Source organism: Halichoeres trimaculatus, unplaced genomic scaffold, assembly GCF_033239565.1.
Source record: "Halichoeres trimaculatus isolate MK-OKI-2021-1 unplaced genomic scaffold, fHalTri1.1 fHalTri1_scaffold_14, whole genome shotgun sequence".
NCBI lineage: Eukaryota > Metazoa > Chordata > Actinopteri > Labriformes > Labridae > Halichoeres > Halichoeres trimaculatus.
Genome location: NW_027437192.1, coordinates 2,081,840 through 2,108,141, shown reverse-complemented (window position 1 = coordinate 2,108,141; position 26,302 = coordinate 2,081,840). Strand labels below are relative to the sequence as shown.

Below are 26,302 nucleotides of genomic sequence, written 5' to 3'. Positions count from 1 at the left end.
TCTTCTGCTGCTGAAACACGTTATCAGAATCTATCATCATAAAATCTTAGTATCTATATATTTAGTATATATTTGACACATACTTTGACTCTTGTAGACTACCAGCCACTGAGAGTGACTGTTCAGAACATGATAAGATGAGAGGATGGTGGAGTTACTATGACACATCTGCCCAACATTATCTACACTGAGACCTTTTCTTTCCACCTCCTTTTAGCAGTGATACAGTTTGATTCAAACAATTTGTTAAAGTTTCCCTGCATTGATAAAAACTTCATTATTTATGATTAAAGCGGTGTGCGTCCCTGTGAGGCGCATGCGCATTTCAACAGAACGTCTGTTTGTGACGCAGTTTGTGTTTGTGCGGTACCGTTAGCTGTTTACCAAAGTTGTTTGACAAACACTTCTGTTCATATATTCTAAATATCTGTACACTGTTTTTAACTGGTTTTGTACCATCAGATCACATAATGGAAAAATAATTGTGATGTAAAAAATTACCGCCACCTACTGGATTGGAGTATGGAGAGGGACTTTGAGCAGTTTAAAAATCAATTAAACTAAACTGAATTGAACTACACTAAACTTATCTAAACTAAAATGAAATAAAATAAGGTAATTACATTTTCACTACACACATAGCTGCTCTGAATATAACCAGATCTTAGTTCTGGCTGCCTCTTACCCTGAACAACGATCACCGTCATCAGTCTCAGCAGAGTCTTCTATCTCAACCTCACTTTCTGGTGTTAAATCTCTGGATCTAAAAGTTCAGATATCTTTGCTGGAAATTCTCGATTTTATGCTTCAGACTCTTGTTGGGAGAGAAACAAAACAGTGTCCTTTAGGTGGCAGCAAAGGAGTGTCGAGCTGGTCTGATAAAACTGTTCTCAAACTTTTTTTTTTTCCTTCTTTAAGCTCAGTGACAGAGGAAACACACATCACTGCTGAACCGTGACAGCAGATGGGTTTCAGTTCTTCAGATAAAAAGTTATAAGTAGCATTTTGTTCCACTGACACGTCAAAATTTGATTATCAAGATACAAGAATGTCTTAATGATAGTTCTTCTTTTCTATTATAGAATAACATTGTTTATTTTTTAAGGAAAATCAGATGTGAATTCTGAGATTCTGCAGTAAAGAAAACAAAAACAAAACAGAGGAAGTCTGAACCCTAAGAGGTTCACTGATGTAGAGCATTTCCATAGAGAGAGTTTGCATCAGCAGCAGCATGCTCCAGTGCTCTGGGAGAGTTTATAGTCCTGAGAGTTGAACACTGGATGACTGACAGCTGTCCTTCATCACAACACAAGACAGACAAATCCTCCTCCTCCTCCTCCTCCTCCTCCTCGTCTTCATCATCAAAGCATGACTGTGAGCTGCGTCCTCATCTGGACTCTCCTCTGCTGCTGCTTCACAGGTAAAGTCCAGAGAATCAAAGTCCTCTCCTCTATCAACATCCGTCCCTCTGAAATGAAGCCCACAAAAGCCTGACTCTGCTTTCTGTTTTTGTCTCTGTATCCTCAGAGTCCAGAGGACAGGTCACAGTGACTCAGCCTGCAGCAGTCAGCTCCAATCCAGGAGAGACCGTCACCATCTCATGTAGAGTCAGTCAGGATGTGACAAAAATTGTTGCATACAATGATGATGGTGACCCGGACATCTTTGATGGCTTAGCCTGGTACCAACAGAAGGATGGAGAAACTCCTGAACTTCTCATATATGGTGCAAGCAATCCAGAATCAGGGATCCCAGATCGTTTTTCAGGCAGTGGATCTGGATCTAACTTTGCTCTGACCATCAGTGGAGTCCAGACTGAAGATGCAGCAGTTTACTACTGTCAGAGTTTCATGACATCAACAGTCAGTATCTGTTCACACAGTGAAAAATGGTCGTACAAAAACCTCCCTCAGTCAGACTGAACAGAAACTGAACTGACAGCTGCAGCTGGAAGCTTCAGCAGAGACTGACACACTTCACTGAGAACACACACACACACACACACACACACACACACACACACACACACACACACACACACACACACACACACACACACACACACACACACACACAGAACCAAATGTTTCTTACAGTCTAAACCCAAATATGATCTATTTTTCCAGTCTTACAGAGGAGATCAGAGAACGATAAAGTTTTGTGTTTGTCTCTGTCTTCCTGAAGTTTTTCAGCTCTTCTGTAACAAGATGTCGTCTGATGGAGCAGATCACTGAGCTGCTCGTACTAAGATCAGATGCTGGTCTTTGAACAGTGTGTTGGTAACAGGTCTGTAGGTCCCTGCTGGTCTTTAGAGGACACAGCGTCCATGACTTCCATCAAAACTTTAACATTTCAGTTCGTCTGTCCACCGATCGGTTTCAGACTTTGTCCTGGAGAAGACGTCGCTGTTCTCAGATGTTTTCTTCTTCTTTACCTGATAGAGCTTTAACTTACAGAGTCACATCTGTTTCTATCAATGCAGTGATCTCCACTACAGAGTCACGTCTGTTTCTATCAATGCAGTGATCTCCACTACAGAGTCACGTCTGTTTCTATCAATGCAGTGATCTCCACTACAGAGTCATGTCTGACTTTGGTCCTTGTCCTGTAATGATTTTGCCTCATTCTTTACAGAAAAAAATTGAAAAGATTGGACAGTCAGTTCCTCTATATCAGGTTTGGGATATGAGTTGTGCCCATCTAGAGCCGATCTTAACACCATGACACAATTCTATCCCATAAGCCATAGAAACCTGGAGGACATGATACATCACTTCAATTCTTCCTCCTGTTGTCTAGATATCCTGCCAACAGGTTTTTTCCAAAAAGTCTCAAAAATCATGGCATCAGATCTGGTACAGATTGTAAACGTGTCTCTTCTCCTCTTAAGCGTTTTCCCACAATCCCTGAAAACTGCTGTGATCAAGCCTCTGTTAAAAAAGAACAATTTAGACAAGACGGTGAAAAACAACTACAGGCCCATATCCAATTTACCATTTTTAAGTAAAATTATTGAAAGAGCAGTTTTTCAGTAATCACATAACTTTATGACACTGAACGACTGTTTTGATGTCTTCCAGTCAGGTTAACGGCCTCATCCCAGCACTGAGACTGCTTTGGTTAAGGTGTTTAATGACATCCACCTGAACACAGACAGTGGCACAGTTTCAGTAGTTGTGCTGCTCGATCTCAGTGCTGCTTTCGATACAGTAGACCATGACATACTGTTAAACCGACTAGAGAACTGGGTGGGACTTTCTGGCACAGCACTCAATTGGTTTAAATCTTACCTGAAGGACAGAGACTGTTTTGTGTCTATAGGTAACTGTACATCTGAGCGGACAAAAATAACATGTGGAGTCCCCCAAGGCTCCATCCTGGGGCCTCTGCTGTTTAACATCTATACGCTCCCACTGACTCAGATTATAGAAAACAACAAAGTCAGTTACCATAACTATACTGACGACACACAGGTATACATTTCAGTGCCACCAGGTGATCATGGCAGCATACAGGCTCTGGGTAAACGTGTTGAACAGATCAATGATTGGATGAGCCTAAACTTCCTCCAGATAAACAAAAATAAAACTGAGGTTGTTGTTTTAGGAGCCAAATCAGAGAGAGTCAAAGTCAGTGAGCAGCTCCAGATGTTACAGTTAAAAACCACTGACCAGGCCAGAAACCTGGGCGTGATCATGGACTCAGATCTGAATTTTAACAAACACATTAAGACAGTTAGAGTCAGCCTACTATCACTTAAAGAATGTGTAAGAGGATAGAGTTTAAAACACTCCTGTTGGTTTACAAAGCTCTGAATGGATCAGGGCCAAAACACATCAATGATCTTTTGATCCCATATCAAGACCACTTAGGTCATCTGGATCAGGTCTGCTTTCAGTCCCCAGAGTCAGAACCAAACGTAAAAAATCCCTGATGTTTTCAGTTTATATGTACATTGAGTTTAGACATGAGCTTACATGAGGATCTCCTCAAAGTAAACTTTAGGAAAAGAAGCTTCCAGACTTCATTAAACTTAAATTAAATACTTTGTTCATGTTTGAAGTTTGAGCAAATTTGATTTAATGTTAATCCAATAGCTGAAAAACAAAATCATCTACTACTTTAAAAGATTCTGTTGAACTGAAAATTCTTTAAAGGACCCGTCGATTGATGAACATGATGATCAGAGACATGAAACAGCCACAGCAGGAGTCAGTGAGAGCATTTCCATAGAGAGAGTTTGCATCAGCAGCAGCATGCTCCAGTGCTCTGGGAGAGTTTATAGTCCTGAGAGTTGAACACTGGATGACTGACAGCTGTCCTTCATCACAACACAAGACAGACAAATCCTCCTCCTCCTCCTCCTCCTCCTCGTCTTCATCATCAAAGCATGACTGTGAGCTGCGTCCTCATCTGGACTCTCCTCTGCTGCTGCTTCACAGGTAAAGTCCAGAGAATCAAAGTCCTCTCCTCTATCAACATCCGTCCCTCTGAAATGAAGCCCACAAAAGCCTGACTCTGCTTTCTGTTTTTGTCTCTGTATCCTCAGAGTCCAGAGGACAGGTCACAGTGACTCAGCCTGCAGCAGTCAGCTCCAATCCAGGAGAGACCGTCACCATCTCATGTAGGACCAGTCAGGATGTTTATGAAGTAACTGATGTTGGTGATTATGCCTTATCCTGGTACCAACAGAAGGATGGAGAAACTCCTAAACTCCTCATTTATGAGGTTTCTGAATTAGAAACAGGGATCCCATATCGTTTTTCAGGCAGAGGATCTGGATCTAACTTTGCTCTGACCATCAGTGGAGTCCAGACTGAAGATGCAGCAGTTTACTACTGTAAGAGTTATCATGAAATCAACGGTCAGGAGGTGTTCACACAGTGAAAAATGGTCGTACAAAAACCTCCCTCAGTCAGTCTGAACAGAAACTGAACTGACAGCTGCAGCTGGAAGCTTCAGCAGAGACTGACACACTTCACTGAGGACACACACACACACACACACACACACACACACACACACACACACACACACGCACGAACAGCTCAGGGGAACACCAATGTGTGCAGTTTGTGTTCTGTACACTGAATAAAATGTACATTCCCTTAGCTGTTTGAGCTGTTATTTCACCCCATAAACGTGCTCAAAAACTCACCAAAATTGGCCCAAACCTCAGAATCATGACATATTTCAATATGATTCCAAACGTGACCCCCAACAGCACCCCATAATTTGCTCTGTAGCGCCACCTAGGCACAGTAATACAGCTCTAGTGGCCAGAAGGAATGTCATACAGAGTTAAAACCAACATCAAAATGTTCGTCTCATTAAGACGCAAAAATCATACACTGACACTCCTGACCTATCTCCAACAGGAAGCTGGATATTCGCCTTTCAAAATAACATTTCACTACATTTTGACCCTTTTCAAAAATGACCTCCTCTAACACCATAAATGTTTTCTGCTTGAAATCCTCCAACATGACAGACTACACGCTGCTTTACAAAAGTCATGTGGGATTTCATTGTTTCAGAAACGGTTTCCAAATGACGAGCCCTCAAAGTCGGTGAACCCATAAGAAGCCCTCTCAGCTCCTCCATTAAGAATGAAAGGGAGCAGATGATCCAGCTCCACACAAGCTGCAGCATTTTGGCTTCTACTCAGAAAGTTGAAGTCGCACAGCTTGGAGAAAATTCTGGAATCTATGAGGAGTTGGTTCTAGAACTTCTGTGAGTGTCACACTGAGTGGGCAGCAGTTGGTGATGATGTCACACACTGATTAGGAGTTCCGTGCAGCAGGTCATGTGACTCACTGAAGGCGGGAAAATGCTATGTTTGTCTCACACACACATTGTAAAGGGATGAAACCTTCACAGTGGACTTGAAACAGGCGTGAAGGGACCGCCAACAGCACGAGGACCCGCCCATCACTGTTTACAGCTTTATTTGTGTTTTGTTTTGAATGTGTCTTTTTCTAAATGTTCTGACACCTGTAAAGTCCTGACTCTTTAGGCAGGATGCTGAAATAATCACACACAGATCAATACACTGAGCTGTTTTTATTGTGCTGAGCCATAAAAATCAAGCAGAAAGCAAGAAAATGTGTTTGTGAAGAATGAACAGAGAGTTTAGACTGAGAGCAGAGCACAAACAGAATCAGGGCCCAGTCCATCACATCAGGACTGGGGACACTGGGCTCTGATCAGAGTCTCTGAGACCGGGGTCTGGGAGCCCTGGGTGGCCTCACAGGTCACTGAGGTCACCTTCTCCCACTGGTCTGCAGGGAGCCTCAGGGTGCTGCTCCAGCTGTAGTAGCCATCCTTCAGCAGCGCCTTGCTCTGCTCCCCGCTGCTGCTGCTGCTGCTGCTGCTGCTGCTGCTGCTGCTGCTGCTGATGCTGCTGCTGCTGCTGCTGCTGCCGTCCACCTTCCAGGCCAGACTCCAGCCTGAGGGGAAGCCCTTGTTGGCCAGGCACATGAGCGTGGCCTTCCCCTGCTGCTGCAGCTCCTCTGTGGAGGGGGGCAGCAGCGTCAGGGTGGGGACCCGTGGATCCACTGAGAGAGCAGACAGAGAGACAACATGAAGAAAGTTCAGTCAGTGAGGAGAAGAAAAGTGGGCTGCTGCTGGCTCTGAAACTGCTCCTCAGGACCCTGAAACTGCTCCTCTGTCTTTCACTTCCTGCTCTGATCTCAGTCGTCATAGCAACAGACAGGCATCACTGCTGGAGCATGGCAGCAGACAGGTTTCAGTACTAAAGAGAAATGTGAGGAGGGACAGTCTTTGCTGAGAGAAACAGATCATCCAAAAGTCCAAACTTTCAAATCAGCTCATTCTTCACAAATATCACTGAGTCAAAGTTTGACAAACTGATTTTTAAACGCAGAATAAATACAGAGAAATGTCCTTAACATGAAGTTTACATCCTCACAACAAATGCAGAGAGTGTCCAAAGTATCAGAGTGATTTGGAGTCAAACTAAAGACTTCCTTCATCAGACAGAGTGTTATCTGTAAAACACTGAAGAAATGCTGACAATATTTCACAGTAATATTTGTTTCTGCTCAGGAAAAATCAGACGAAGCATTGATTTGGAGATTCTGTAGAAGTAGAAAGTTACTCACAGTTAACATGCAGTCTGGTTCCTCCACCGAACGTGTACCACAGTGATACAAACAGACGGAGCCGTCGTACAAAAACCTCTGACTGTAGAGACACGGCTCTCTGACTCTGACACAAACAAATCAACACAAACTCTTCCTGACGCTCAAAGAAGTCACTCTTTGGTTTCCACTGGTCAAACACTCACACAGCTTTTCTTCATTTATCACAACTTGACATCAGTTCTTACAGTTTGTGACAAAGTGAAAACCAGCCCAGAGAACAGAATGAGATCAGACAGAAAATCACCTGAGGGGAAATCTGTCTGTATTCATCAAAAACACAAAATCAGACCAAGTTTCACATGAACTGCATCAATCATTTCTTTGATTCATGTATTGATGATTGATCATAAGCGCTGAGAGGGATCCCAGACCCTGATGGAGTCAGTGAGAGCATTTCCATAGAGAGAGTTTGCATCAGCAGCAGCATGCTCCAGTGCTCTGGGAGAGTTTATAGTCCTGAGAGTTGAACACTGGATGACTGACAGCTGTCCTTCATCACAACACAAGACAGACAAATCCTCCTCCTCCTCCTCCTCCTCCTCCTCCTTGTCTTCATCATCAAAGCATGACTGTGAGCTGCGTCCTCATCTGGACTCTCCTCTGCTGCTGCTTCACAGGTAAAGTCCAGAGAATCAAAGTCCTCTCCCCTATCAACATCCGTCCCTCTGAAATGAAGCCCACAAAAGCCTGACTCTGCTTTCTGTTTTTGTCTCTGTATCCTCAGAGTCCAGAGGACAGGTCACAGTGACTCAGCCTGCAGCAGTCAGCTCCAATCCAGGAGAGACCATCACCATCTCATGTAGGGTCAGTCAGGATGTTTTTCTTGATGATGCCTTAGCCTGGTACCAACAGAAGGATGGAGAAAGTCCTAAACTCATCATATATGAGGCCAGCACTCAAGTATCAGGGATATCAAGTCGTTTTTCAGGCAGTGGATCTGGATCTAACTTTGCTCTGAGCATCAGTGGAGTCCAGACTGAAGATGCAGCAGTTTATCACTGTCAGAGTCTTCATGTCATCGACGAGCAGGCTGTGTTCACACAGTGAAAAATCATCGTACAAAAACCTCCCTCAGTCAGACTGAACAGAAACTGAACTGACAGCTGCAGCTGGAAGCTTCAGCAGAGACTGACACACTTCACTGAGGACACACACACACACACACACACACACACACACACACACACACACACACACACACACACACACACACACACACACACTTCACTGAGGACACACTTTATGCTGATGATATCCAGTTCCTCGTATCAAACCCTCTTTCCTCTGATCCTCTCCATCATGTCTCCATCCATTCACTGAAACAGGCCTTACTCCAAAAATGAAACAATCAGAGAACTCTGAGTTTACATTGATTAAAGTGATATGAGCTGTTTCACTAAAGCAGAAAAAAAATCTGTTTTAATTTTTTGTGTCCACTTGGAGGCGCTGTGGGTCTGCCCTCTTTTTCCACAATCCTAGAAAGAGTCGTGTACAGTAAACTGACCAAGTATCTTAACAGCTGATCATCATGGTCCATCCCAGGATGGCTTCAGAAAGAATGACACTACTACAATGGTAACACCTGATCTGACTGGTAAAATCAGTAACCCTCCAGAGAACAGGGACTATGGTGTTAGCTTTTTTCTGGGCTCATCTCAAGAAGTTGACAACATTCAGTTTGACGTCCTGATCAATAACCTGCAACACTTTGGCATCAGAGGCCGAGGCCTGGACTGGTTCATTAGTTTTCTGTTTGGAAGATCCCAATATGTTTAAGTAAAGAGCCAAAAACCAGCCTACAAACCCATCAATCATGGGGCTCCACAGGGTTCCCCTTTAGGGCCACTCCTCTTTTTACTGTAAATGACTTTGTTCATTCCTCGTCTTCTCCACATCAAATATTATTTTCTGATGACACCGTGTTTCTTTCCCACAAGAATCCAGATGAGTCAGAGCAAATCAGTAATGATGAGCTTGTGCAAATAGATAATCGCTTCAAGAGCAACAATCTTTCTTTGAATATCATTAAAACTAAATATGTTGTCTTCTGCTCCCATGAAAAAGCTGACAACATTAAGGAAATCTCTCCCAAAATAAATACCCATGCACACCCATGGCCCCAGAAATAAAAACCTGATCAGGGAGGAAAAACAAACAAAGGCTAAAATGTAGCAGCTTTAGCATCGTATGCTAAGGGCAGCAGATATGGAAGAAGCTCAGCGTTCAGTTCAAAACGTCTCACTCCATCTCCACCTTCAGGGAAAAACTACAACTGCTGCTTTGACAATGTTTGATTCACTTACTGATACACTCAACACAAAATATAAACACAACACTTTTGTTTTTTCTCCCATTGTTCATGAGATGGACTCAAAGATCTAAAATTCATTCCAGATAAACAATATTAACATTTCTCTCAAACATTGTTCACAAATCTTTCTAAATGTGTGATAGTGAGCACTTCTGCTTTGCTGAGATAATCTATCCCACCTCACAGGTGTGCCACATCAAGATGCTGATCTGACATCATGATTAGTGCACAGGTGTGCCTTAGACTGTCCACAATAAAAGGCCACTCTGAAATGTGCTTTTTTAAATTTTTTTTGCTGTATTAGGGGTCTGGGGACTCAGAACCAGTCAGTATCTGGTTTGACCACCATTTGCCTCATGCAGTGCAACACATCTTCTTCACATAGAGTTTATTAGATTGTCAATTGTGGCCTGTGGAGTGTTGGTCCACTCCTCTTCAATGGCTGTGTGAAGCTGCTGGATATTAGTGGGAACTGGTTCACGCTGTCGTATACGCCGGTCAAGCACATCCCAAACCTGCTCCATGGGTGACATGTCCGGTGACTATGCTGGCCATGCAAGAACTGGGACATTTTCAGCTTCCAAGAATTGTGTACAGATCCTTCAACATGGGGCCGTGCATTATCTTGCTGAAACATGAGGTGATGTTCACGGATGTATGATGCAACAATGGGCCTCAGGATCTCTCTATGCCCATACCATAACCCCACCACCACCACCATGAGCCACTCCATCCACAACATTGACATCAGCAAAGCGCTCACCCACACGACGCCACACACGCTGTCTGCCATCTGCCCTGAACAATGTAAACCCAGATTCATCCGTGAAGAGAACGCCTCTCCAACGTGCCAGACGCCATCGAATGTGAGCATTTGCCCACTCAAGTCTGTTACGGCGACGATCTGGAGTCAGGTTAAGACCCCATGAGCATGCAGTTGAGCTTCCCTGAGACAGTTTCTGACAGATGTGTAGAAATTCTTTGGTTATGCAAACCAATTGTTTCAGCAGCTGTCTGAGTGGCTGGTCTCAGACCATCTTGGAGGTGAACCTGCTGGATGTGGAGGTCCTGGGCTGGTGTGGTTACACGTGGTCTGGTTGGATGTACTGCCATATTCTCTGAAACGCCTTTGGAGATGGCTTATGGTGGAGAAATGAACATTCAATACACAAGCAACAGATCTGGTTGACATTCCTGCTGTCAGCATGCCAATTGCACGCTCCCTCAATGCTTGGGACATCTGTGGCATTTTGCTGTGAGACAAACCTGCACAATTCAGAGTGGCCTTTTATTGTGGACAGTCTAAGGCACACCTGTGCACTAATCATGATGTCTGATCAGCATCTTGATGTGGCACACCTGTGAGGGGGGATGGATTATCTCAGCAAAGCAGAAGTGCTCACTATCACACATTTAGACAGATTTGTGAACAATATTTGAGAGAAATTGTACTATTGTTTAACTGGAATGAATTTTAGATCTTTGAGTCCATCTCATAAAAATGGGAGAAAAAAACAAAAGTGTTGCGTTGATATTTTTGTTGATGTATATCAATGTACCCCCCAATCTGATGGAGCCGTGGTCCCAAGATCATCTATTGTGTGTCTGTTAGTTTGTTGTTGTTGTTGTTGTCTTTTAATCCGTGGTAAATTAGGACGCCTGTAAAAATCTGTAAATAGTTTTCTTAGGATGAACCTTTCCACACATCCAGCCACTGTGTCAGTAGCTACTCTACATATGTCTATGTTTATGTAAACAAATTTGAAAAAAAAACAAAAACTAACCAACAAAACAGTCGTTAAGTGTCATTAAGTTAGGAAACTGATTTTTCTTGAGCTTTATTTAAAAATCCTAAAGAAACCTCTGAAGCTTTAAAAGTTCCTTCACTGATCACTGACATGAATCATTTGCATATAGAGAGTTTGCATCAGCAGCAGCATGCTCCAGTGCTCTGGGAGAGTTTATAGTCCTGAGAGTTGAACACTGGATGACTGACAGCTGTCCTTCATCACAACACAAGAAAGACAAATCCTCCTCCTCCTCCTCCTCGTCTTCATCATCAAAGCATGACTGTGAGCTGCGTCCTCATCTGGACTCTCCTCTGCTGCTGCTTCACAGGTAAAGTCCAGAGAATCAAAGTCCTCTCCTCTATCAACATCCGTCCCTCTGAAATGAAGCCCACAAAAGCCTGACTCTGCTTTCTGTTTTTGTCTCTGTATCCTCAGAGTCCAGAGGACAGGTCACAGTGACTCAGCCTGCAGCAGTCAGCTCCAATCCAGGAGAGACCATCACCATCTCATGTAGGACCAGTCAGAATGTTTTTTTTGGTGGCACATACCATTACTTAGCCTGGTACCAACAGAAGGATGGAGAAAGACCTAAACTGCTCATTTATTTTGCCAGCACTCGACAATCAGGGATATCAAGTCGTTTTTCAGGCAGTGGATCTGGATCTAACTTTGCTCTGAGCATCAGTGGAGTCCAGACTGAAGATGCAGCAGTTTATTACTGTCAGAGTCTTCATAGCATCTACAGTCAGTGGGTGTTCACACAGTGAAAAAGCGTCGTACAAAAACCTCCCTCAGATAAAGAGGAAGTGATCTGAATGAACAGCTTCATGAACTCTCAAACCCCTGATATCTCTTTAATAAAGACTCATATTTATGGTGAATCACATTAAATCCACACACACTCCTCTAACAACTCTTCCTGTCAGCGTTCCTGCTGAAGTTAATGGATCAGTTTAAAAAGTGAGATGAAAGTTTTCTTCAGGCTTAAAGTGAAGCTGAACAGTTTCAGATCAGGATGATCAAAGTATCAACCACTGAAATGATTCATGTTTCTAAAACTAAAGCACAAAATCTCATTAATGTCACATTTCATTCTGAATTTAATGGTTTGTTATGAACAAGCCTGAAACTTTGTTGATGCGGCAGAAAAGATCAAAAACAAAGATTTCACCTATTTGACCGGTGAGGTCGATTCATCATGTAATGCTGTCACTTTTTGACATGTTCTCTTAAACCAGTTACCAAGTAAATAATGGTGAAGCTGGAAGTGAAAAGATCGGACTGAAACCATCAGCAGATGTTTCAGTTCTACAGAGACCCAGCTCAAAGTCTGAGAGAGGACTTCCTGATTACAGAGCAAAGACACAAACTACAAAATATCCCATGAAGAAATATTTCACAGAGAGACAGAAAAGAAAATAAAGAAATGTTTGTCACACTGAGGGAATATTTAGGAGGAGCTGAGTTTCCATGAAGCTGACCTGTCAGCTCCAGCTGAGGGAGGGAGTGTGTTTGCATACGTGTCCTTCCTCTCTGCTCTCAGACCTTAAGAGGACTGTGTTGATCTGGTTTCCAGGCCTTTCACAGACTCTGACACAGACACAGCACCATGAGGAGCTCCCTGGTCCTGCTTCTGCTCAGCCTGGGGCTCCTTGTTCAGGGTGAGACCAGGTCCAGCTCCATCAAGTTGTGCTCTGATGGAGAACACCTTGAAGGAGCAGCGTTTCCCTTCTTCCATCTTTTCTCTGTCTTGAAGAAATGACACTCTTCTGTTTGGATGTTCTTCATCTTTCTCTACGCTGGATTTGTCTCCACAACCTTCTCCTCTCTTTCATCTTTTCCAGGTTCATCAGGAGACATCGTCCTGACTCAGACTCCTGGATCTCAGTCTGCTGCTCCAGGTCAGACCGTCTCCATCAGATGTCAGACCAGTTCAAGTGTTTACACCAACCTCCACTGGTACCTTCAGAAACCTGGAGAAGCTCCTAAACTCCTGATTTACGTAGCTACAACCCGTCAGTCTGGAGTTTCAGATCGTTTCACAGGCAGTGGATCTGGATCAGACTTCACTCTGAGGATCAGAGGAGTCCAGACTGAAGACTCAGGAGTTTATTACTGTCAGCAGGGTTACAGCTTCCCGTTCACACAGTGAAAAATCATCGTACAAAAACCTCCCTCAGTCAGACTGAACAGAAACTGAACTGACAGCTGCAGCTGGAAGCTTCAGCAGAGACTGACACACTTCACTGAGGACACACACACACACACACACACACACACACACACACACACACACACACACACACACACACACACACACACACAGAAACACACACACACAGGGGGGTCATATCATCAGACAAACTCTACCATAGTATCCTCTTGTTGCTGTGAATGCAGCAATGCATTCACAGTATATGTTCTTCTGTGACAAAAAAATTTATTCTTTTTTTTCTTCTTCATTCTTCCGCCCGCTTTTTTGGACCGCTAAAACTCCGACAAACTTCAACCGATTTTCACCGTTCAAACTTCAAAACGTGTGTTTCAGTGGGGACAAGGGGGCTATGACTCTTCAGAAACTTTCTACAAATACTTTCTGAGATATTTCAGAATTTGTGCGTTTTTTGGTCTCATAGAGATGAATGAGGAATTTTCAAAATTTCCTCCTTTCAGGACATTTTTTCAGCCTGCTTCAAACGCTCCTCATTTAGTCATACATTCAGCTACAAACTCCATTCAAACTTTAAAATATTCAGCTATCTTTTGGCTTCATTCAGTGGGTTTCAAATGTTTCCTAGCATTCATAATTTCTTCACAATGACCCTTCAAAGGTCATGATGCATTTCAGCTCTTTGAGCCGTTTAACATTGGTGTGTATTGGACGGAATGTTTCAGCTCAGAGTGGGAGATTCAAACGACAGAGCAGGGAGAGGGGGAAACAAGACCTGAGAAACTTCTGGGTAAACTGCTCTCTTGGCCACATTGTTTGAGCTATCAACACAAATAAACCCTCAGCATGTAAGTAGTCTTGTCCTGCTTCTGACAAAGTGGTTTTTAAAGCAAAAGGATGGAGCACTTTTTCACAAAATGGCCAACTGTCATGAGAAGTTCAAAAAAATCCCCATATACCTCCATGTTAATTCCTGAGGGGTTTTCTCAGAGATCAGTAAAATTTCCCTCATCTATCTATTGCTCTCGTGGATTCGTTTCTTGACCTTCATGCATGAAATTTAGACGGACAGCTTCCTCTGGGTCTCAGGATTCCTACGGTGTGTTCATTTTTATTCTAGCCCTCACGGTTTTGGCAAGGTGACAGGAGATTCGGACTCTTGCTTTGCCACAAAATCTTCATAAGATTACAGTAACAAGGGCAAAGTTGTGCACCTGCACCTGCTGCCTTTAACGAGCTGGTCACCGTGGTAACCTTTGATCTCATGCAGCTGTTTATAGTAACTCATCAAAACATCCAGGAACAAAGACAAGCATGTGTCTGTTAATTTATCAGTGATCACCAATGCAAAATCTGGCTTCAGATAAGCCTCAGCAGACAGGTTTACATGATTGAACACACACACACACACACACACACACACACACACACACACACACACACACACACACACACACACACACACACACACACACACACACACACACACACACACACAGACACTCACACACACTCACACTCACACACACAGGGCAGAAAGTATCACACTTTAACAGCATTTGACTCCCATTTCCAGCTCCTTATTTTCCTAGATTTTTTTCTTTAAATTTAAATTCCTTCCTTTAATTCCTGAATTGATTCAGCCAGTCAAACTTTTAAATCCAATTTTAGATTACACTGATTCATGCTTCATCATCATTCTTTTTGTCAGAATTGCAAGCACCTTTACACCCTGATTTCAAAGGGAATGTGTTGGGAATCAACAGACTCCACCAGCTCTCTGATGGCAGTTGGTGAACAATGATCACCATGGCAACATCTGGCTTCAGATGGGCCTCAGCCTACAGGCTTACATGGTTAAAAAACTCATACACAGGACACACAGGATTACATTTTAACAGAGTTTTAGAAAGCCGACTTACATTTACCCTCAGTTAGGTCATTATTTCCATCAATGTTCTTTAAAATTTGAATTATTCCTTTAATTTTTGAATAGACGCAACCATTTCAACTTTAAATTTCTTCATCCATTCCATTTATTCGACCATTCATTTCCTTTTATCCAAGAGTTCATGGCAGGCTAATTCAGCATTCTGCATTAGCAGTTGAGCGCAAGCTTTTACAGGACTTCTTTAAACAATTTTCAGACATATCCTCAGTCATTCATGATCAGCATTCTGCATCAGCAGTTGAGCACAAGCTTTTCAAGACTTCATTCAACCATTTTAAGACACATCTTCAGTCATTCATGTTCAGCGTTCTGCATTAGCATTTCAGTGCAAGCCTTGCCTGACTTTATTCAACCATTTTCAGACACATCTTCAGTCATTCATGTTCAGCGTTCTGCATTAGCATTTCAGTGCAAGCCTTGCCTGACTTTATTCAACCATTTTCAGACACATCTTCAGTCATTCATGTTCAGCGTTCTGCATTAGCATTTCAGCGCGAGTTATTTAAGACTTCATTCAGCCATTTTCAGACATATCTTCAGTCATCCATGTTAAGCATTCTGCATTAGCAGTTCAGCGCAAGCTGCTTCAGCATTCTGCATTCACAGCGCAATTTCTTCAGAAATTGCTTTTCTAGTTTGCTGATGATATCCAGTTCCTCATATCAAACCCTCAAACATGTTTTACTCCAAAAATGAAACTCTTCAGAGAACTTTGAGTTTACATTGTTCAAGGTGATATGAGCTGTTTCACTAAAGTAGAAAAAAGGGTGTTTTTATTTTCTGTTTCCACTTGGAGGCGCTGTGGGTCTCCAGAGATTTTCACAACAAGGAGATTCAAAGAGCGACACACGACATAAAAAGATTCACTTCAACAGAACATTTAGTCCAATCCACTCAGTGACTGTAATGTTGAACTGTGTGTGGTCTGCATCATGATGCTAACTGACTTTGTTGTTGTCTATAATCTGAGTCAGTAGGAGCGTATAGATGTTAAACAGAAGAGGCCCCAGGATGGAGCCTTGGGGGACTCCACATGTCATTTCAGTCTGCTCTGATGTAAAGTTACCCACAGACACAAAGTGGTCTCTGTCCTTTAGTACCACTTAAACCAGTTGAGTCCTGTCCCTGAAAGTCCCACCCAGTTCTCCAGTTGGTTCAGTAGTGGATCATGGTGGACTGGGTCAAAAGCAGCGCTGAGATCATGAAGTCCTACAACTGAAACTCTCCCACTGTCTGAGTTTAAGAGGATGTTCTCAAAGACCTGAACCAGAACAGTCTCAGAGCTGTGATGGGGTCCAAAACCAGACTGGAGACACTTCCTCAGACACTAAATGAAGAAACCCTACGAGGTCTGGGTGAGAAATCAGGGAGTCCATTCAGAGGACTGGTCCTGAGAAGACTCTCATATGCACACCAAACACCTGAAATCCAAGGCTGTCCAAGGTCCAACTGAAATCTCTTCAGCACAAAAACTAACTATGGATACATGAACACCCAAACACTGGGAACAGAAATGACAATGCTAATTACAGAAATAAACTCACAGGCCTCACAGGATGATGGGAAGAAACCATGAAGAGGTCTTAACCCGGTCTTAAACAGGGGCCAGAGAAACCCTGATCCCTCTGACAGTGAAAACACCATGAGCAACATCTCCAGTGACGCAAACCTTAAAAATAAATGAAACGACTGTTTTGTCTCCACAGAAGAAAACCTGGTCAGTGAAATCAACCAACCCCAGGGGCCTCTTGTTAGTACCAATCAGGAAACTACCCAGACTCTTTATTCTGTCAGACCAACTGGTTGAAAAGAAGTTTCTAGAATCATTATGAACTGAACTTATATCTGTGTTTATCTGTGATCTGTTATCGAACAAACAGAACAGTCATGAAGTGTAATGAAGTAAGGAAACTGATTTTTCTAAAGCTTTATTTAAAAATCCTGAAAAAACCTCTGAAGCTTTAAAAGTTCCTTCACTGATCACTGACATGAATCATTTTCATAGAGAGAGTTTGCATCAGCAGCAGCATGCTCCAGTGCTCTGGGAGAGTTTATAGTCCTGAGAGTTGAACACTGGATGACTGACAGCTGTCCTTCATCACAACACAAGACAGACAAATCCTCCTCCTCCTCCTCCTCCTCCTCCTCCTCCTCCTCGTCTTCATCATCAAAGCATGACTGTGAGCTGCGTCCTCATCTGGACTCTCCTCTGCTGCTGCTTCACAGGTAAAGTCCAGAGAATCAAAGTCCTCTCCTCTATCAACATCCGTCCCTCTGAAATGAAGCCCACAAAAGCCTGACTCTGCTTTCTGTTTTTGTCTCTGTATCCTCAGAGTCCAGAGGACAGGTCACAGTGACTCAGCCTGCAGCAGTCAGATCCAATCCAGGAGGAACTGTCAACATCTTATGTAGCACCAGTCAGAATGTTTATGTTTATGTCAACCAATATCACTTCTTATCCTGGTACCAACAGAAGGATGGAGAAAGGCCTAAACTGCTTTTTTACTGGGGTAGAACTCGCCAATCGGGGACTCCAGATCATTTTTCAGGCAGTGGATCTGGATCTAACTTTGCTCTGACCATCAGTGGAGTCCAGACTGAAGATGCAGCAGTTTACTACTGTAAGAGCGCTCATATCATCAACGGTCAGCGTGTGTTCACACAGTGAAAAAGTGTCGTACAAAAACCTCCCTCAGTCAGACTGAACAGAAACTGAACTGACAGCTGCAGCTGGAAGCTTCAGCAGAGACTGACACACTTCACTGAGGGCACACACACACACACACACACACACACACACACACACACACACACACACACACACACGCACACACAAACTCCTTACTCTGTTCCTCTAATGTCAAAAATTAAGTCACAAACAGGAACACAGAGTTTTCAAATCTTCAGATTTTCTGACTCTTCATCTTCGTCTCATATCATCAAATCTCCGTCTCAGCGTCTTAAAGCAGAATCTTAAAGTGTGTTCATAGAAAGCCAGCTGGTGGAGTCGACCTCCTCATCTTAATTTAAAAATAAAAACAAGAGGTTTGGGTCTAAAAGGTGTAGAGGAGGTTTGACTCTCACAGCCACCCTCTGAATCCACTAAAGAGCAAACAGAAAGAAGAGGCCTCAAACAGAGAGGGGAGTCGCTTGGTGGGGAGATTACAACTGTGCAAAATGAAAATCTCTAAAGAGATCAACTCTGTCAAATCTCTTCACACACAAGGCAAGGAGCCTCCTCTTATCGCCTCCTCAGGCTGATGAGGAGCAGCTGGGAGCTCTGAGGACAGGTGAGCTGAGTGAGAGCTCGTTAGGAGAGCTCGTTAGGAGAGCAGGAGGTCACAAACCTCCACCTCCTGTAGCAGTTAGCCTTTAGCATATTTAATCAGGGCCGGTGCAGAAAGTTTCAACATACGAACCTGACTCTAAACACAGCAGCAGGGGTCTGCCTGATCCTGGACTTTATTACCAAACTGACGACGACGCTAAAGGTTCATCGTTTCCATAGAAAGACTTTAAGAGAAGATCAGGATAAATAAAATTATATATAATTTAAAGTGGTCAGATAGATAAGGAGGAAAGCACGGATGAGGATCTGGAGGACTGGAGGTTAAATTTTTGAAGTTTTCTGGTGTTTCCAGTTTGCAGCTGTGAAAAGCTCTTATTTTGAAAAGCTCTGCTTTGATTAATGAATGAATGGAGACATGATGGACAGAATCAGAGGAAACGAGGGTTTGATACAAGGAACTGGAGATCATCAGCATAAAGTGTGTCCTCAGTGAAGTGTGTGTGTGTGTATGTGTGTGTGTGTGTGTGTGTGTGTGTGTGTGTGTGTGTGTGTGTGTGTGTGTGTGTGTGTGTGTGTGTGTGTGTGTGTGTGTGTGTGTGTCCTCAGTGAAGTGTGTCAGTCTCTGCTGAAGCTTCCAGCTGCAGCTGTCAGTTCAGTTTCTGTTCAGTCTGACTGAGGGAGGTTTTTGTACGACACTCTTTCACTGTGTGAAGTAATCGTACTTGTTAACATCAAATTCTCCTTTACAGTAGTAAACTGCTGCATCTTCAGTCTGGACTCCACTGATGGTCAGAGCAAAGTTTGATCCAGATCCACTGCCTGAAAAACGACTTGATATCCCTGATGCTCGAGTGCTAGCAAACTTAATGAGCAGTTTAGGAGTTTCTCCATCCTTCTGTTGGTACCAGTATGAGCAGTGGCCCCTGCTGCTGCTATGATAAACATTTACACTGGTCCTACATGAGATGGTGATGGTCTCTCCTGGATTGGAGCTGACTGCTGCAGGCTGAGTCACTGTGACCTGTCCTCTGGACTCTGAGGATACAGAGACAAAAACAGAAAGCAGAGTCAGGCTTTTGTGGGCTTCATTTCAGAGGGACGGATGTTGATAGAGGAGAGGACTTTGATTCTCTGGACTTTACCTGTGAAGCAGCAGCAGAGGAGAGTCCAGATGAGGACGCAGCTCACAGTCATGCTTTGATGATGATGAAGACGAGGAGGAGGAGGAGGAGGATTTGTCTGTCTTGTGTTGTGATGAAGGACAGCTGTCAGTCATCCAGTGTTCAACTCTCAGGACTATAAACTCTCCCAGAGCACTGGAGCATGCTGCTGCTGATGCAAACTCTCTCTATGGAAATGCTCTCACTGACTCCATCAGGGACTCAGATTATTCTGATGACATTGATGAATTCTCTTCTCTGATGTGTTTATGTAACATTTTGTAAAGCAGGGTGTAGTCTGTCATGTGACAGAATTTCAAGCAGAAACCATTTATGGTGTCGCAGGAGATCATTTTTGAAAAAGGGTCAAAAATGTAGTGAAATGTTTTTTTGTCTCTCAATCAGACAAACATTTTGATGTTGGTTTGATCTCTGTACGACATTCCTACTGGCTACTAGAGCTGTATTACTGTGCCTAGGTGGCGCTACAGAGCAAATTATGGGACATGGGGGGGTCAGGTTTTGTACTACACTGAAATGTTTTGCATTTCTGAGGTGTGTGCTGATTTTGGTGAGTTCTTGACCATGTCTAGGGGGTGAAATTACAGATAAAAGAGTGAAGGGGACATGAACCAATAGTGTCTTTGCTTCGTGAGAAAAGGAGGTTACCATCAGAGGAGTGAAGACCACAGGGCAGGTTGTGGGGGTGGAGCAGGTCAGTAAGATCATGAGGGAGCAGGTTATGGAGGGCTTTGAACGTCAGCAGACGGACTTTGAACTGACGTTGACGTTGTCATCAATGGTAGGTCCTTTGTAGACAGCCAAACCCTTTGACCTGAACAGTAAGCAGGGGCAGGGGTCCTCTGATGATCTGCCATCTTCCTGTATCTGGTTGACTTACTGAGGAGGGTCTGACAAGCCCTTATCCAGGCCCTGCAACAGCAGCGAACACAGGCCCTGAGCAGAGGGAACTGCCACCTCAGGTTCACGGGCTGGAAACATGGGGGCTGGGAGCCATGAACACACTGGAAAGGAGTCGTGTCAGTAGAGGCAGAGGGTAAGGGTACTCAGTCCCCACCAGTCTGTCGGCCCAAGTCGAAGGTTTATGTGAGGTCAGACACTGCAGTCCTGTTTCCAACTCCTGATGAACTCTTTCAGTCTGCCCATTGGATTCAGGGTGATATCCCGACGTCACATCCACCTTACCCCCAGAAGTCGTAGATGGATCGACTCAGGTAAAAGTGAAAATCTGGCAGGGGAGTGAGGGGACACTAAGGTATAAGGAAAAGAGGTTTAACAAGACACAGGTGCAACACATTAGGGAGGGACCTGGTGATCATCAGTGAGGGCGGCAGCTTGACAGGACGGAATAAAACAGGAACCTCCACAATAATGTTTTCACTTGACGGATACAGACAAATACTGAATCATAGTTTCACACAGAGAGGACAGAGTCCAAACACTTTGTTTCATCAGTGTGTGTGTTGGTGAAGTCAGACTGTGTTTACAGTGTCCTGATACTGTTGATGAAGCAGAGGCAGAGAGGGAGACGACGATAAATGGATGAAAAGAGCTCCATCCTCTTTCCACTGAGCAGCACTGACAGCTTCAGGAAGCTCCCCCATAAAGATGGAGCAAAGAGAATTCTGGGTAAAAAAAAAAAAACTTCAGGTGTTGAAGTAATTGATGGATACTTGACTTACATATAACATTTTCGCACATTCTTATATTTTATTATGGTGTGTGTGTATCTGTAGAAATAGCTGTTCAAATATCAGGGGGTTTAATTAAGGTGGTTTTTGAAAGAACAAAATGCGTGTGTGTGTGTGTGTGTGTGTGTGTGTGTGTGTGTGTGTGTGTGTGTGTGTGTGTGTGTGTGTGTGTGTGTGTGTGTGTGTGTGTGTCCTCAGTGAAGTGTGTCAGTCTCTGCTGAAGCTTCCAGCTGCAGCTGTCAGTTCAGTTTCTGTTCAGTCTGACTGAGGGAGGTTTTTGTACGACCATTTTTCACCGTGTGAACACACGCTGACCGTTGATGTCATGATAACTCTGACAGTAATAAACTGCTGCATCTTCAGTCTGGACTCCACTGATGGTCAGAGCAAAGTTAGATCCAGATCCACTGCCTGAAAAACGACTTGATATCCCTGATTCACGAGTGCTGGCAAAATAAATGAGCAGTTTAGGCCTTTCTCCATCCTTCTGTTGGTACCAGGCTAAAAAGTGGCCTAAGCTGCTGAGATAAAACACATACTGACTGGTCCTACATGAGATGGTGATGGTTCCTCCTGGATTGGAGCTGACTGCTGCAGGCTGAGTCACTGTGACTTGTCCTCTGGACTCTGAGGATACAGAGACAAAAACAGAAAGCAGAGTCAGGCTTTTGTGGGCTTCATTTCAGAGGGACGGATGTTGATAGAGGAGAGGACTTCTCTGGACTTTACCTGTGAAGCAGCAGCAGAGGAGAGTCCAGATGAGGACGCAGCTCACAGTCATGCTTTGATGATGAAGACGAGGAGGAGGAGGAGTAGGAGTAGGAGGAGGATTTGTCTGTCTTGTGTTGTGATGAAGGACAGCTGTCAGTCATCCAGTGTTCAACTCTCAGGACTATAAACTCTCCCAGAGCACTGGAGCATGCTGCTGCTGATGCAAACTCTCTCTATGGAAATGCTCTCACTGACTCCTGCTGTGGCTGTTTCATGTCTCTGATCATCATGTTCATCAATCGACCGATCCTTTAAAGTCATTATTAGTCAAACAGAACATAATATGAGGACATTACATCTCATTTTTAATCATCTACAAGATGAAAATAAATTTAGCCAAAAGTTGAAACAAGTACAGTTTACAGTGAAGCTTAAGATGAGTTCAGTTTACTTTACATCCGTATTTAACACTTCTTCTGTAACTTTCCTTCACAGAGACCAACACGTTAGCTCATGTGTTAAACTGTATCAAAACCATTAAAGCTGGTAAAGGGGGATTTTACATGATAACAACATAAACAGATCAAAATCAACAGGAACATCTCAGTTAATCAGAACATGGTTGAAAAGTTCATTCGTTGCAGTTTCTCAAATTATAAAGTGAAACTCATAAAGTGAATAGATTCAGTCCACACAGGGGGAAATGTGGGTCTTGGCTCCTGCCCACACCGCCAAAAGAACCAAAGCTGCTTAAACTCTACTGAACATCCTATTATTCTCTGTAAACTGGTGAACTGAGGGTTTTAAGGGACTCAAAGAGCCATCAGACTTTACCCCTGCATCAGATCTGAATCACTCTGGACTTAAAGAAAAGGTTTTTCATCACTGTGATGACATGTGGGCAGGAAGTAAAGTATTTGGTAAACAGTGATGAAAATGAACCCCTTTGTGAATTTCCAAGTGTCCTTTAAAATGTGGTCTCCTCTGTGTGCTCCAAACACAAACACACTGTGCAGTCCACCATGATCCACTACAGAACCAACTGGAGACCTGGGTGGGACTTTCTGGGACAGGACTCAACTGGTGTAAATGGTATTGAAGGACAGAGACCACTTTGTGTCTGTGGGTAACTTTCCATCAGAGCAGACTGAAATGACATGTGTAGTCCCCCAAGGCTCCATCCTGGGGCCTCTTCTGTTTAACATCTACAGCTGAAACCAGAAGTTTACATACACTTCATAAAAAGGCACATAACACTGTTTTCTCAACATCTAACATTAAATCAGATTAAACTCTTCCTGTTTTTGGTCAGTTAGGATTACCAAAATTATTTCTATTTGCTAAATGCCAGAATAATTTGAGACATGTTTTTTAGACATTTTTTTTAACTTTTGTGTTGTATGTTGAACCAGTGTTGTCAATAAACCTATCAGAGGCTTCCGAAGACATGACATCATCATCTGGGCTTTCCCAAATTATTTAAAGGCATAGTAATCTTAGTGTATGTAAACTTCTGTCTCTCAAGAAAGTAATTAAAAAATGTCTAAAAATTATCTCTCTCATTATTCTGGCATTTAGCAAATAGAAATAATTTTGGTAATCCTAATTGAACAAAAACAGGAAAAGTTTAACCTGATTAAATGTCAGATGGTGAGAAAAAATAAAGGTTATACGCCTTTTTATTAAGTGTATGTAAACTACTGGTTTCAACTGTATAAGCTCTCACTGACTCAGATTGTAGAAACAACAAAGTCAGTTAGTGTCATGATGCAGACCACACACAGTTCAACATTACAGTCACTGAGTGGATGGGACTGATTTAGATCAGGGTTTGACCTGTAACTGTATATTATCAGAATAAAACTGATTCTGTGGTTGTTAGTATGAGAGTGTGTGTGTGTGTGTGTGTGTGTGTGTGTGTGTGTGTGTGTGTGTGTGTGTGTGTGTGTGTGTGTGTGTGTGTGTGTGTGTGTGTGTGTGTGTGTGTGTGTGTGCGTGTGTGTGTGTGTGTGTGTGTTTGTGTGTGTGTGTGTGTGTGTGTGTGTGTGTGTGTGTGTGTGTGTGTGTGTGTGTGTGTGCGTGTGTGTGTGTGTGTGTGTGTGTGTCCTCAGTGAAGTGTGTCAGTCTCTGCTGAAGCTTCCAGCTGCAGCTGTCAGTTCAGTTTCTGTTCAGTCTGACTGAGGGAGGTTTTTGTACGACCATTTTTCACTGTGTGAACGCCCAAAGACTCCCGCTGTCATGATGACCTTTACAGTAGTAAACTGCTGCATCTTCAGTCTGGACTCCACTGATGGTCAGAGCAAAGTTAGATCCAGATCCACTGCCTGAAAAACGATCTGGAGTCCCCGATGCTCGAGTGCTAGCCCTATATATGAGCAGTTTAGGAGTTTCTCCATCCTTCTGTTGGTACCAGTATAACCAGCTGTTAGCATAAACATTTGGAGTGACCCTACATGAGATGGTGACTGTCTCTCCTGGATTGGAGCTGACTGCTGCAGGCTGAGTCACTGTGACCTGTCCTCTGGACTCTGAGGATACAGAGACAAAAACAGAAAGCAGAGTCAGGCTTTTGTGGGCTTCATTTCAGAGGGACGGATGTTGATAGAGGAGAGGACTTTGATTCTCTGGACTTTACCTGTGAAGCAGCAGCAGAGGAGAGTCCAGATGAGGACGCAGCTAAGAGCCATGCTTTGATGATGAAGACGAGGAGGAGGAGGAGGAGGATTTGTCAGTCTTGTGTTGTGATGAAGGACAGCTGTCAGTCATCCAGTGTTCAACTCTCAGGACTATAAACTCTCCCAGAGCACTGGAGCATGCTGCTGCTGATGCAAACTCTCTCTATGGAAATGATTCATGTCAGTGGATCAGTGAAAGCTGAGATAGTAATCCTCCATCTCTCTCTGCTCCTAACGTTGAAGCCACGTTGACCCTAAAGGACAAGATGCTCCTGTTTTTATTATATGTTGCACATGAGAGGGATGCAGGAGAGAAACCCTACAGCTGCTCAGTTTGTTGTTATAGCTCCAATCATTGAATCATTAATGTTATCACATGTGAACTCATGAAGGAGAAACCAACCAGCAAGTGTGTCAGTGAGAGCAGGAAACAGAGAAAGACTCCAGAGGCAGTCGTCGTTCATCAGTCTGATTCAGAGGAGACTGAACGATCATTTCATTTCTGTATGTTTGTGTTTTTATGTTGTTTTGTCTTTCTGAACATTTATTCATGCTGCTCTGGTTTATTGACTGGGCTGGTTCAGTGTCTCTACACAGCTGCTGATTCAGATCACTTCCTCTTTATCTGAGGGAGGTTTTTGTACAGCTCTTTTTCACCGTGTGAGGGGGAAGCTGTTATGCTGCTGACAGTAATAATCTCCTGAATCCTCCGTCTGGACTCCTCTGATGGTCAGAGTGAAGTCAGTTCCTGACTGACTCGCGCTGAAACGGTCTGGAACTCCAGACTGACGGTATGTGGTGTCAGCAATCAGGAGTTTAGGAGCCTGTCCTGGTTTCTGAAGGTACCAGTTCATGTCATCACTGATGGGTCTGCTGGATTTACATCTGATAGAAAGAGTGTGTCCTGGGAGAGCAGACTGAGATCCAGGAGACTGAGTCACTGTGATTTCTCCTGATGAAGCTGAGAGACATGAGGAAGAGGAGGAGGATTCTTCAGAGTCCAGCTTGAAGAAGATGAGCAACATTCAAAGAGAAAAAGAAAAGCTCCTCACCATGAACCAGGAGCTTCAGGACGGCCAGCAGGAGAAGAAAGGACTTCATCATTGAGCTGTGGACGTGTCAGTGTCTGTGAAAGGCCTGGACAGACACGGATCAACACTGACCTCTTAATGTCTGAGAGCAAAGAGGAAGGACACATATGCAAACACACAGAGTCAGTCAAATGTTTGTGTCCTCCACATTAAGAGGATTCTCTCTAACACAGGGGTCTTCAACCTGTGGCTCTGGAGCCTCATGTGGCTCTTTGACTCCTCTGCTGTGGCTCCTTGTAGCTTAAATAAAATTATTAATAAAAGGGCTTTTAATGT

At 43.5% G+C, this 26,302-nt stretch overlaps 1 protein-coding gene and 2 gene segments (V, D, J or C); 1 reads left to right on the top strand and 2 right to left on the bottom strand.

The window, feature by feature from the left end:
- Positions 1-6,077: 6,077 nt before the first annotated feature.
- Positions 6,078-19,871, bottom strand: LOC141802553 (immunoglobulin kappa light chain-like). The gene is made up of 4 exons (XM_074686094.1): positions 19,820-19,871; positions 19,395-19,712; positions 7,125-7,166; positions 6,078-6,557 (listed from the first exon to the last, which is right to left on the bottom strand). Exons 1-4 carry the CDS (start codon positions 19,869-19,871, stop codon positions 6,181-6,183), a joined length of 789 nt encoding a protein of 262 aa, XP_074542195.1. The 3' UTR covers positions 6,078-6,180.
- Positions 12,877-13,419, top strand: LOC141802554 (immunoglobulin kappa variable 2-29-like). The segment is given in 2 exon segments: positions 12,877-12,928; positions 13,112-13,419. Coding segments are annotated over 2 exon segments (360 nt in total).
- A 5,717-nt stretch (positions 19,872-25,588) lies between the features above and the next one.
- On the bottom strand, positions 25,589-26,036 carry LOC141803263 (immunoglobulin kappa variable 3-15-like). The segment is given in 2 exon segments: positions 25,589-25,896; positions 25,988-26,036. Coding segments are annotated over 2 exon segments (357 nt in total).
- Positions 26,037-26,302: the final 266 nt, after the last annotated feature.